This window comes from Engraulis encrasicolus, chromosome 15 (assembly GCF_034702125.1).
Source record: "Engraulis encrasicolus isolate BLACKSEA-1 chromosome 15, IST_EnEncr_1.0, whole genome shotgun sequence".
NCBI classification, from domain to species: domain Eukaryota; kingdom Metazoa; phylum Chordata; class Actinopteri; order Clupeiformes; family Engraulidae; genus Engraulis; species Engraulis encrasicolus.
Genome location: NC_085871.1, coordinates 28,930,585 through 28,944,041, shown reverse-complemented (window position 1 = coordinate 28,944,041; position 13,457 = coordinate 28,930,585). Strand labels below are relative to the sequence as shown.

Sequence of the window (13,457 nt, the reverse complement as noted above, 5' to 3'; positions counted from 1 at the left end):
CAGAAGTGCCAGCACAGCACAGCAGCTCCAATACACTAAAGCCTGCAAGTGTCAAAGACAATGACAGAATGTGTGTTTCTGCATTATCATTTTGCAGGGGTGGGGAAGGTGGTATTTCCACATTATTGATACAGACCCGTGTCCAGCCCTATTGCTTTGACAGGAATGAGAGAATGAGAAATAAGGTTTACAGATATGAATTGTATCCATTTGTACAGTAAGGGAACCTACATGTAACCACTGACATTAGCTTTTTTAAGTTAAGGACTTTTTGCTCAGTGACTCAGTTTCCCACTTAACCGCCCCTACATGCCTCTGTCCATGGTGCTGATTTGTCCCCATTGGCCTCCAGTCTCCTTTGTACACTACAGAGCAGTCAGCCATGGCCTTGTCACAATTACTGGACTGGAACATGATACTGGAACGTGATACAATTTAGTTACATTTAACAAAAAATGTGCTGCTTGTCTTTTATGCGACTCAGTGAAAGAAATACTACTATTTCTGGAATTATTTTTATTGGATTATTTGCCATTTGTGGTGGTTCTGACCTTACCTGACCTTAAAATGTGTTAATGTTATTTAGTGTCAAATGTATGTTGCCTGTCTTTAGTGCACACCCCTTCTCAGCAGTGAGGAGAACAGTGACAAGAATAGACAAAGTCATTCACGTGCAGAGGAAAACACCATTCCACAGATTACTCCCATGCAGGGCCCACAACAGGCCAGTTGATCACTTTCAAAGCCTGTGTAAGCCATCCCTGGCTGAGTGATTCTTGTCAACTGCAAAATACAATCAATGAGGCTTGTCCGGAATTTGTTTTGAGTGAGGCAGCATTCCTGAATTTATAATGAGTTACGGGCAAAGAGCTGAGACAGTTGGTTGAGAGGTATGTTTTTCTGTGTGTACGTGTGTACACACGCGCGCGTGCAATTGGGTACCTCAAATGCAAATGCAAAGGCCACAAAGCAGTCGGGCAACAGAACTCACCAACAGCAAAGTTTTTTTTTCGGAGAAACTAAATACCACAGTTTGTGATGATGCAGTAAATAACTCTGTTTCCCTTTCTTGAAGGATTAAGTTCATTCCACAACATCGTTCACTACTAACACGTTTCCAGTTCCTGTAAGAACCCAGATCTGGTTCAGCAGCATCACTGTTGTGCACGAGACCTTGACTGGCAGCTTACATTGCTACGTGTGTGCCTTTACCAACTTTTTCAACAGGGGTGGCAAAAAAAGGGGTCCCTGCTCAAAAAGTTTGGGAACCACTGACCTACGCGACGTGGTGAATCTGCGAGATACCCCCAATGGGATATAATAAAGGATTAATAATTAATAATTTCAGTTTACTGAACTGAAGTGGTAATAATAATAGAAATATAATTTAATAATATAATAATTATTATTCATTCGGAGTGGAGAGGTCCCTGGAGTTTCCAGAGGGAGGCGCCAAAAACTGGGAAACTAAATGCCGGAGCAGCGCGTGTGTGGATTCAAAAAGGAAACTCGCAGTCTCGGATAGAGGACACTTCACAAGCAAGCCTTCAGCACTGCCGCGCAAAAACAGCTAGGACTACTGTACAACAATTACACACTTTCCAGTGGGTTTCCCCCCGTTAAACTCACTGCGTGATATCGTTTTGATAAACCCTGTTTATGTTCTATGTTCCTTGAAGTTTCGTGTCTCCAGTCCCAGCAATGAAGTCTCCAGGCTGAGGTGGGTAAAATCTGCCATGTTCGGTCTGCTCCACGGTCAATGACCGTCCACGTGCTGAGATGAAATGAAATTGTGTGCAGTAATTGAGCTAGCGGGCTAAAATGTGTTGCCAACAGAAAATGGAAACGGCACCCTGTTGCCACACGATAGGCTAGCTAGGTAATGCTATTTTCTGGTAGCCCAATTTCCAATTCAGTATTCAACCTGTAGGCCTAACATAAACATCATTTTAGCGCCATTAACCGATGTCTTGAAGTCCCAGCCCAAGACACATTCCTTGCACCAATGGAGTTTGAGGTGAGTGGAGATAAATTATTCTCTGTAGGCCTAGGTCTAGGTTACTTTTTTTTTTACACCCATCCTTCGAAGACAATGGATTCTATGGGATAATTGAATCTGTATGGAAATGGTTTCCCTGCGTTTCCCTTGAATTACATTTAAGTAAATGAGTAAATACCTGTAAACAACCAACCCCAGTCTCCCCTATGCATTTGCTGGTAGATAAATGCTATTTCCCACCATGTTGCTGCAAGTCACAAACAAGCCTGCAGTGACCTTGAGAAGGCCAGCCAATTCATCACAGAAGCATTGCAGGTAGGAAACACTTTAGTAATCAGAAATGAAATAGTTGGCAAGGTAATATACACACCTTTCACTTTTTATTTTTTTACTGGTTGTTAGGGTGCATCAGATGCCCCCAATGAAAAGATAGTGCCATGAGCCTATAGTAAAAATGTTCTACACCCAGTAAAAACAGACTGTGTAAGATATTTTGAAAGTCTACCGGGGCCACCAGCCCCATGAAAATAGAAAATAATGGTGATAGTCAAAATCTTGGAATAGAAATGGACATTTCGGTGTATAAAGCTACCCAATAAAAACATATTGCCTCAGCGGCGTGATAAAAATGTTCTATGCACAGTAAAGTCACCCTGTGTAAAATATGTTAAAAATTTAGATGAATTCTACTGGGTCCACCAGGCCCATGAAAATACAAAACAATGGTGATAATGATGGGCAACCAGGATTCCAAAGCTGAAGTCCAGTGCCACATATTCCAAATGACATACCTAGTTTTACCTTTCCAATTGGACAGGTAAATCTGTGGCACTGGATTGTAGCTTTTGAATCCAGGTTTTCCATTGTCTTAAAACAGAGGTGGACAAACCCCTGCCAATATAATGAACCAGCTGATCCTAATTACCACTTAAGCCAGGTTGATGAGGTAATTAGCAGGGCTGTAGTCAAGTCCACCTTTGTAGAGTCCAAGACAAGTCCAAGACCAGTACTAGTCAAGTCCGAGACAAGTCCGAGTCCAAAGAGGTTCGAGTCCGAGACAAGACCGAGTCCAAAAAGATTCGAGTCCAAGTCAAGTCCGAGTCACATGTCGGTCAGTGTTTGACAATGAAAAGGATGAATGTCAATAGTGTGAACCTTAGAAGATAACCTATATGGCATGGATGTGAAGACAAAACTTGTTTGTTATTGGATTTCAAGCTCCACTTTACAATCTATGATGGCCAGTGTTCTAAACAAAACTTAATGACAGACCCGGCGAGTCCAAAAGCCTAATTTGGCAAGACCATTGTCCGAGTCCAAGACAAGTCCGAGTCCAAACAATACCGAGTCCGAGACAAGTCCAAGTCCATAAAAAAACGGACTTGAGACCGGACTCGGGCCGAGTCCGGACTCGAGTACTACAGCCCTGGTAATTAGTGAAATCACCTGTATTGGGAGCACAAACAGAAGGGATATCTAAGCAGGATGTGTATTCAGTCAATCCACTTACACAGACTTCAGTCTCGGGACAGACTGATGGTCAAACTGCTATATTCAGGCAAAATTGCTGTTTTGCAACACAATATCAACTCCTTGCTGCCTTGGACCACTGCTAGTATCAAGCAAGAGATTGCAAAGCTGTATGACTGTTATATTTGTGTGTTTCATCTGTGGGCCTACAATTCATGGAGGAACATCTGTACTAAAGCTGTGAATGCTCCTTGGAATGACTAGGCTACAAGGCAGTCAATACAACTGTACAGTCGGTCCCCCTACAATGCACACCCTTTACCGAGGTAATGCCACGTCATCCACCTCGGTACGTACCGGGCCTAGCTGCAGTGTACCCAAACAACCGCCAGGTGGCACCTGGGAGCGCTCGCTATACTTGGGAGCGCTTGCTATACTTGGGAGCGCTCGCTATACGCTTTACCACGTGGTAGCGCATGTTCAGGTTTGTAATGAGAGATCATGGACCCAAGAACCCATAATCCAGAAGGATTTAAAAAAAAAACTGTATATATATGATATCTCTCTCTCTCTCTCTCTTTCTCTCTTTCTCTCTCTCTCTCTCTCTCTCACACTCACACACACACACACACACACACAAACACACTTTCTCTTGCATACACACAATACACATTCACTCACTCGCACACACACGGGCGCACGCACACATACACATACACACACACTCTCTCTCTCTCTCTTTCTCTCTCTCACTCTCTCTCTCTCTCTCTCGTTCATATCAGATAACCATAGCACAGAGTGGTGAAGAAGCACAAATGTGTAGGCAACAATTATTACCATATGGAATATTTTAGACGATGTTGACGGCATATTAATATATGCTCATATTCACCAGCACGCACCGATTCAGCGGATAACACATGCCTATTTAAATTGTGTGAGAACACCTCCAGGAAGTAGGAAGAGTCATAAAAAGAATAAATAGCCTAATGAATTTTCTTTTTTTTAATGATGATTGGATGAATTGCCATTAATGTGCAAGCTCTGACAAAATTGAGTGTAGCCACAAGCCCCTATACCGATTCTCGCATCGCAAGATTTGAAACGTCTAATATTGCAACTTCAAACTTGTTTTCTGGATGTGTATACTTTTTTCGTTTGGTAAAAATTACGGAGAGTGCAATAGGGGGCCTAAACCTCACCGCAGTAACCTACAGCGCCGCGTTTGAGCGTTTAAGCGTTGGCTATTTATCTTACATCGCCAACAGCTGGGGCGATAACCTAACCTACACTTCCCTAATGAATTTAATGTTGTCACATTGGCAAAAATTAGCAAGCGATTGATATTGCTGTTTTCGTGCTCAAATTAAGTGTAAGCAACTGTCAGGTTAGGGAAGGACACACCTGCGGAACTCTGGTAGCCATAACCAACAGAACAGATGTCACATGTCAGATATCACATCCCCACCTGCATTTTTTGCTGTTTGCTATGACTAATCAATGCACCGAGTGTAGTGTAGGCCTATGCCATTAAATTATGCCCAAAAACTATGCCTATGCCAAAACATTTTTAAACTAAACAATGTCTGCGCAGCCAGGGATTCTCTCTCTCTCTTTCTCTCTCTCTCTCCCTCTCTCCCTCACTCACACACACACACTCGCGTGTTCATATAGGAGAGGATATGCTTAAAAAATATGCTTATGAAATATTACTCGTCCTCCATATTAATATATGCTCATATTCACCAGCACGCACTGATTCAGCGGATAACAACATGCCTATAAATTGTGTGAGAACACCTCCAGGAAGTAGGAAGAGTCATAAAAAGAATAAATAACGTAATGAATTTTCTTTTTTCTGTGGCGTGACCACAGTTAGATGACCTCGCGCGCGTAAACCCATTAAAATATAGCCTAGCCTTCTGTGGCTATTCAGAGCTATATGAACCAATCAGGTCGGCGTTGCTATTAAGCAAAATACTTCCCTGATGTCTACTTAACTAAAATAAGCTGCATTTGTCTAATATTTGGAGACATCGCCTTGCTCTTTCTGCGGGGAAGCGCCTCTCTCTCTCTCGCTCTCTCTCTCTCTCTCTCTCTCGCCCCCCCCACACACACACACACACACACACACACACACACACACACACACACACACACACACACACACACACACACACACACACACACACACACACACACACACACTCTGTTTGGAGAGCACGCAATTAAACTGTTACAGTTTAGGCAGTAGGCCTATTTAAGCATAGGCTACACACATTTCAACTTTCACGTTGTGCGATGGGTGGGGGACAAGTGGGGGAAAAGTTCTTTCTCTCGCTCTCTCTCTCCCTCTCTCGCCCACACACACACGCGACGTAGCCTGTAACGAAGCTCTTTCCACTCTTCGCAAGACCTAAGACTTAATTCCAACTGACTCGTCTTGTTGAATACCAGCCAAACTCACAAGCTAGATAGCCAATAGTTTCGATTGTGCTGCTTGGAGATGAGGCATTTAAACTGTTACAATTTAGGCAGCAAAGAGAAGACGGCGGTCTTCCCGGTGTAACACCCCAGCCGTTTTTTAATGGGAGCACTTGAGATGACTATGATCCAACTTGTCTTGAGCACCGTCATAGCGCAACAAATCGTTATCGTAAACATAGCCTAGATAATTGGAAATTACAAAAAATAGGCTACATTTTACAGACTTTGGCTATAGGCTAAGCCGACTTCTCTACCTGTTTGAATTAGTGCAGCCTACAGGAAGGACGTTAATTTGGCATAGGTCAACTGCAAGAGACTACTAATTTGTGACTTGACGTGATGTGTGAATAATTAGGCTACGCTATGCATCAGGCATATTTAGCCGCACTCAGTCATTTGCTCATGGTATTGGGTGAATGTCCCGACCCTGTGTGTCCGCGTGCATGCATGCAGGGGGAAAAATACATCAAGCGTGCCATCACCACCCATCCCCCCGGACCCACGAAACCCACTGAAGATCCAAGCAATTGTAGTCTGTCAGTATTTTAGTGTGTGCCCAGGTAGTTGAATCTGGTTATCTCAATCGTGCCAAGAAGATGTTTGCCCTCAGGCTAGTGTGTTCATAAAGCGCATGTTCGATTTGCTGTAATAGGCTACGATCAGTAAGCCTCAACTTGTCTGTCTTTTCTTTTCCTTCTTTGGATATTTTGTAAAATAGGCCTACGTTAAAGCCTAAATACGATAATAGGCCTAAATAATACTAATAAAGTAAGCTAAATAAGTCAGGCCTAAATAAAGTTGTTTTAGCCTATGAACTCTGGCAATGCAGAAATTTGCGGAGGGATTTTTGATATCTTAGCCTATAATAGGCTACCGATATGGCTTTATGAACTTCATGAATACTAGGCTACAAGATCGGGTAAACAAGGATTGACTTGTAGACCACCAACATCTGATGCTGAAGTGGGGGAGGGTTGTTTTTTCACTTCAAATGTTCCCCGACACACACACACACACACACTACACACACACACACAGAGATACGCCGCTAATCGTTCTCTCTCCGTCTCTCCCTCTCTTTCTCATTGTTGCTATACGTGCATCTGGATAGGCCTAGGCAGTGTGGTCACCCAGCACATTTTCATACAAATGCTGTGTTTTTGTTTAAAATGAAATCTTTATTCAGTTATTTGTGAACAGTCTCTGCTTTTCTCTTTCGATGTTGCGTCACCGTGGACAAGTGTCTGCTCGAAAACTTAATGCAAAGCGGCTAAAATGTTCAGAACGTGTTGAACTTTTCAGAACAGGAATGTTTGTCTGTGGGGGAGGGGGTGGGTTACAGCAGTGCAGTGCAGTGCACGGGACTCACTGCACAGCCTTTTGTGACATGTGTGGCGCGACAGGTTATCCAGCCTCCGAAGGAGTCATAGTTCCCCAGTCGGTTCGAATCTCCACCGAAGCAACTGAATTTGCAGTCCTAATCACAGATGATTAGCCACACCTGGTGTAACAGATGTCTTGTCACGTATGCAGTCCGTCACATCCCCAGTTAACCGGAATCCTGTCGATCGCGCACAACAGCGCATTGAAAGGATGAAATGTTCACAAGCACCAATAAAAAAAACCCGTCTTCAACCTATTAGTCCGATAGGCTATCCTGAGGATATCCGTTCCTGACTTGAATAGGCAGAAATAATTAACAGTCATCACTTATAAGTTAGGAGCGGAATTGAGACGGTGAATGCAGGACACAATAATAAAAACAAAACACCGTCGACTGGCGGTCTTGTTTAGGGATCACGCTTGGGTTATTATGCCCAATGTTACATGCAACGCGCAATTGGCTGACTCTTTCGACTTGTAGCCTACTAAAACTGAGGGAGGGATCAACGTACAATGAGCTACACTGAAGCCGATTACTCTGCTTCGCAAAAAAAGCAGTGCACCAATAATACCCCCGTCTTCAACCTACTACTTACCAGATATATAGGCTAGTAATAGTATGACGTTGTGCTACCTTGTTTTTTGTGGTAACGACAGTGTAGATCAGGTAATAGCCTGCAATAGGGGAAGCGGCATGCGCCAGTTTTAAAGACAGAATGTCGTCGCCAAATGTAAAATCACATCTCTCATGCTGACGTAACGGGGCACTACTTCATTAGGCTACAATGTTGTTCATGTCTGTTTGACTCACACTATACGAGTGGTTCAATTTGTGTTTTTGTGCTCATCGCACAAATGAGACAGGCTTGCTTGATAGGGCTACACAAAGCAAGCGACATCGGTCCACTCAAAATGGTCCGAACTCCGCCGCTTGATTTCATGTCTCCTCAGTCTCTCCATTACGGTTTATTAGCCTACTCTGTTTTGCTATTTTCGTTATTCTTAGCCCTGGCATTAGAGATGAAGCAACTGTGATCAGTGAGGTTGTGGAAATGGTTGAATAGGCCTATGGTCCTAAATTGGAAGCGGCCGATGCCAGTTTTTAAGACAGAATGTCGTCGCCAAATTTAAAATTCGATCTCTCTCATGCTGGCGTTACGGGACACACTTAATTACAATGGTGTTCCTGTCTGATTGACTCGGTTTTAATTGTCTTTACCGGTTCAAATTGTAGGTATGCAAACTCTGTATCCTGAGGATACCCGTTCCTGGCTTGAATAGTCAATAAATAAAACATGCAATTTGCTGACTGTATTTCTACTACTACTAAAACTGGGGGACGGACAAGCACGGAAGCACAAACAGACGCACAAACACAGGCAGACGCTGCTCTGCAAAAGCGGTGCTATACTGCCCCCCGCATTCCGAATGGCCACAGGGTGTAATGATCACGGTACGCTGCCACGGCACGGTAATGTTGTGAGCAGATTGAATTTACACCATCTGTATCGAAGAGTGCCATTACTTCTTTATCCCATCGCCTGTGGTAGTATTTCACTTTACTCCATCAGATGAGTACCATAACTTACCTGAGAGGCCCTTGGCAATGGACTCTGGACCTGGTGATACCCATGACATACCTAGAAGTCACTTCAGTACAGGTTTTGGGAAGCCACTCTTTCCAACATCACATACAATTGCATTGACTGTACTCTATTGAACTACTGCAGGGAGTTCTTGAAAAAACACAAGTCATTCCAAGGAGCATTCACAGCTTTAGCACATATGTTCCACCAGGTATTAACAGCTACCTGTACAATCCTGTAGGCCCACAGGTGAAACACACAAAAGTCATACAGCTTCGCAATCTCTTGCTTGATACTAGCAGTGGGTCAGCTGGTGCATTATATTGGCTATATTTGGAATATGTGATACTGGACTTTAGCTTTGGAATCCAGGTTGCCCATCACTATCACCATTGTTTTTTCATGGGCCTGGTGGACCCAGTAGAATTCATCTAAATTTCAACATATTTTACACAGGGTGACTTTACTGTGCATAGAACATTTTTATCACACAGCTGAGGCAATATGTTTTTATTGGGTAGCTTGTTGCACCGAAATGTACATTTCTATTCAGGGCTGGACTGGGGGATAAATAGGGCCCGGGCACTTTTGGATTTAAGGGCCCCCCCCCCTCATTATTATTAGTGACTGAGAACTGAGTCAGCGGTGGGTCCTGCACCCTCGTGGGCCCCTATTTTTAGTGATGTTAAAAAAAAAAAATGGGGGCCCACGAGGGTGCAGGGCCCACCGGGAAATGCCCGCTATGCCAGATGGCCAGTCCAATCCTGTTTCTATTCCAAGATTTTGACTATCACCATTATTTTCTATTTTCATGGGGCTGGTGGCCCAGGTAGACTTCATCCAAATTTCAAAATATTTTACACAGTGTGTTTTTACTGGGTGTAGAACATTTTTACTATAGGGCCAAGGCAATATTTTTTCATAGGGGGCATTTGATGCACCCTACTGGTTGTACTTTGTAACAAGCAACTGTGTGTGTGTGTGTGTGTGTGTGTGTGTGTGTGTGTGTGTGTGTGTGTGTGTGTGTGTGTGTGTGTGTGTGTGTGTACTGTATGTGTGTATGTACCGTGTGTCTGTGTTTGTGTTTGTGTGTATGTGTGTCTGTGTATTTCAATCAGAATGAGGTCCAGAGGAACACAATTCTGTGCATGTTAATCCACCATCTGGAAGAGAGGGCGGCTGAGAATGGAAGGAGCCTATCAGAGCAGGTGGAGTCAAACCGGCAGCTGAAGCTCCAGGTGGATGAACTACAGAAACAACTGGAGAACAAGGACAACTCCTTAACACAAGCCAAACAGGTGTGTGTGTGTGTGTGTGTGTGTGTGTGTGTGTGTGTGTGTGTGTGTGTGTGTGTGTGTGTGTGTGTGTGTGTGTGTGTGTGTGTGTGTGTGTGTGTGTGTGTGTGTGTGTGTGAATGATATGAATGTTATGAAGATAAATATGATAAGTCCGTCACTGTGGCCCCTAAAAATTGTTGCATTTTACTTTAAGCTAGCTGCAACATTTTCCTTTCCCATTTTGTAAAATATATGGAAGGAATGGATAAATGGAATATATAAATGGGCTTCTAGTGTGTTGTTTCAAAGTGAGAGGTCCGCACACTTAAAATCCTTTTTGTTTTCTTTTCATCTGGAATCTGATTATGACTGTGAAGTCGAAACGTAATCCAGCCACGAAATAATAAAAGAAAACAAAAAGAATTTCGCTTTGAAACTACAGCCAGCCTTTGTTCTGCACCTTTTCCTGGAATGTGCACAATCTTCACCTTCAACTGCTGGTGCAGGGGTGTCAAACTCAAATTGACTGAGGGCCAAAATAAAATTCTGGAACGAAGTTGCTGGCCGAACTCAACATTTATTTTTAAAAATGGACTAAAATTGTGTGTACATGCACTTCATATTCATAGTTAAATTTCACACACATTCTTTCCCATCATATTTGTTAGTTCAAATGTGTCTGCACATCCCGTGACACAGCAAATTTCATGTTCAAGTCATGTTATGCTAGTATACATTAAGGTGGATGTGGGCCAACTGTAATAGATATTTGAAATGATCTCGCGGGCCGAATAAAGTGGCTTCGCGGGCCAAATTCGGCCCCCGGGCCTGAGTTTGACATCCCTGTGCTAGTGTGTTGTCCCAGCATCACTTGTTTGTTTATATGAGGGGAAATTTGTTGTTTTACACAGATAAGAAATACAGGGGAATGGAAGGAACTGTGTTGTCATACTTCCAGTCATTATGTATGATTTGATGGATGTACATTGACTGGCTGTGTTTGCTTGTTTTCTGCAGAGTATTGTAATCCTGACGAATGAACTGACTGACCTGCAACAGCAGATGCAGAGCCACCAGAGTAGTTGCAGGTACACACACTCACACACACACACACACACACACACACACACACACACACACACACTGAAGTTCACTCGCTGCTTCAAGTAGGAAACAGCGTTTTTTATGTCTTGAATTGACATTAGATATTTCTGCACCTTGTTTGCTAAGCATTCAACCCCACCATTCGAAGACCAAGCAGATCTCATGATCAAGCAAAATCTGCTTCATTGCTAACACAACTATTGACATGAACTGTCAATTAACTTTTGAACTTTGACCTCTAAGATCTGTGTCTCCTGCAGGACGATTCAAGAAATGAGTGAAGGACAGGAAGGAGAGAGTCAGCCCAATGTGGTGGTATGCAATCTCTCTCTCTCTCTCTCTCTCTCTCTCTCTCTCTCTCTCTCTCTCTCTCTCTCTCTCTCTCTCTCTCTCTCTCTCCCACTTTATATGGGATGACATATGGGGCTGGTGCTGGCATTGTGTGATGTCACACATTGGTTCCCCTCCTGCAGGCTGCAACTGGATGTACCTGTGTCCAGAGGTTTCAAAAGTAAGAAACATGAACACAGTTTCTTCCAACTAGAGGTGCTCCGATTGCTCGGCAGCTGATCATGATAATGGCCAAAAATAGCCTGATCGGTGATCGGAAAAACATACCGATAAAAAAAACGATCCAGAGATATTAAATTCCTCAAGCAACCATTTTGCCTTTACACCTGGCGCTGCATGTAGGCGCTGGCTCTGCACAGCTGCAACTGCACCAAAAGAAGGCATCTTTGCTTGTCTATAACTTTTCGCCATTCCCCCCTTCATTTCCACCATTCATAACCATATCTGCATCAACAATGATCTGATTTTCCGATCCATGCGCCGTTTACCTGAGTGACAATGTAATTTGCGATTGAGTACTCGCCAGTGAGCCATGTTACGTTATAACCTGTGTAGTTGCCTTGGTCAGCACGCGACAACTTCACGTTGTCAGCACAAACATGTCAATTATTGTTTTCAAAGTTGTAATTGGCAGTCAGTCGATTAGTTTGATAGTCGCTGAAACACCAAACGGCGACAGATGTGGTTAAAACTTGAGAGAGAGATTCAGAACGGTAGTGGAGCACTGCAACTGTGGACGGGAGGGGCTCTCCTCACGAGGCTGCTCATTTAAAGCGACAGGTTGCTTTTTTCTCGTATGTGGAAGACTATTTGATGTAATGTTTCAGTTTCAATTCAATCTTAAATAGTTTAGTTATTCTATGCAATAACTTATACATTGATTAATACTGTAGACTGTATTACCAACACTAGTCTGAAAGATAATAATAATAATAATAATAATAATAATAATAATAATAGCCTAATAATAGACATGTGCAAATTAAGATTGATTGGTTTATGGGCAGAAATGGTATTCAATAAGGATAATTAATAGGCTATTAAAAAAATAGGAAATCATTTTTGTGATCGGCAATGATCGGTAATCGGCAGATAAAGATTTTTGGTGATCGGTATCGGTGATCGGACCCAAAAAATGGTGATCGGAGCACCTCTACTTCCAACACAAGTAACGAAGGTTATGTAGCAGTAACGTGCGGTCAACTTTATGGCTGGTGAGGCAGTGACTTTTCCAATATCAGATTTTCAAATATATATCAATATTTGCCAAATACCTATAAGTTTCATATGTCGCTTTCTGAACATAAGGTAGGCCTACATATTAAAACATACTGCATTTAGAGAAAATGCTATTAGATATCTCTCTCTCTCACTCACTCTCACACACACACACACACACACACACACACACACACACACACACACACACACACACACAGGATTCAGTGGTCCAGACTCGGCGTTGGCGCAGGGGGCGTGGGTAAACAACGGTGGGGCAGTGCCATTTAACAAGTTTGAGTCATATAACTGGCGGCAGAGTCACGTTTAGTTCTACCTAGGCTACCTACTGCACAGGCTGCGCTATTAGGCCTGCTAGGCCTACTCCTCCTCCCTACACCAATATGTCTGTTAGAAAGGTGGACACCACATTCAGATCAGACGATGTGTCCAGGATTATACTGTATTTTTATAGGCCGTCAAGATACAAGGCCATTCTCAGTGTTTTCTGGTCTTTGAAAGAGGGGACGCTGATAACCCCAAGCCACACGAGCATTTTTGAATTTTGAGGTCTGCTTATCA

General features: G+C 43.1%; 1 protein-coding gene across 4 annotated transcripts in view; it reads left to right on the top strand.

Annotated features, from left to right (window-relative positions):
* Nucleotides 1-1,938: 1,938 nt before the first annotated feature.
* LOC134463957 (zinc finger protein 568-like) overlaps nucleotides 1,939-13,457 on the top strand; it is a 44,599-nt gene continuing 33,080 nt past the window's right edge. For all 4 annotated transcript variants that reach the window (XM_063217343.1, XM_063217344.1, XM_063217342.1 and 1 more), the window contains exons 1-4: nucleotides 1,939-2,017; nucleotides 2,222-2,314; nucleotides 10,044-10,223; nucleotides 11,220-11,290. In XM_063217343.1, coding sequence (XP_063073413.1) covers nucleotides 2,006-2,017; nucleotides 2,222-2,314; nucleotides 10,044-10,223; nucleotides 11,220-11,290 — 356 coding nt within the window. In that variant the 5' untranslated portion in view covers nucleotides 1,939-2,005. The remainder of the gene's footprint in view (nucleotides 2,018-2,221; nucleotides 2,315-10,043; nucleotides 10,224-11,219; nucleotides 11,291-13,457) is intronic.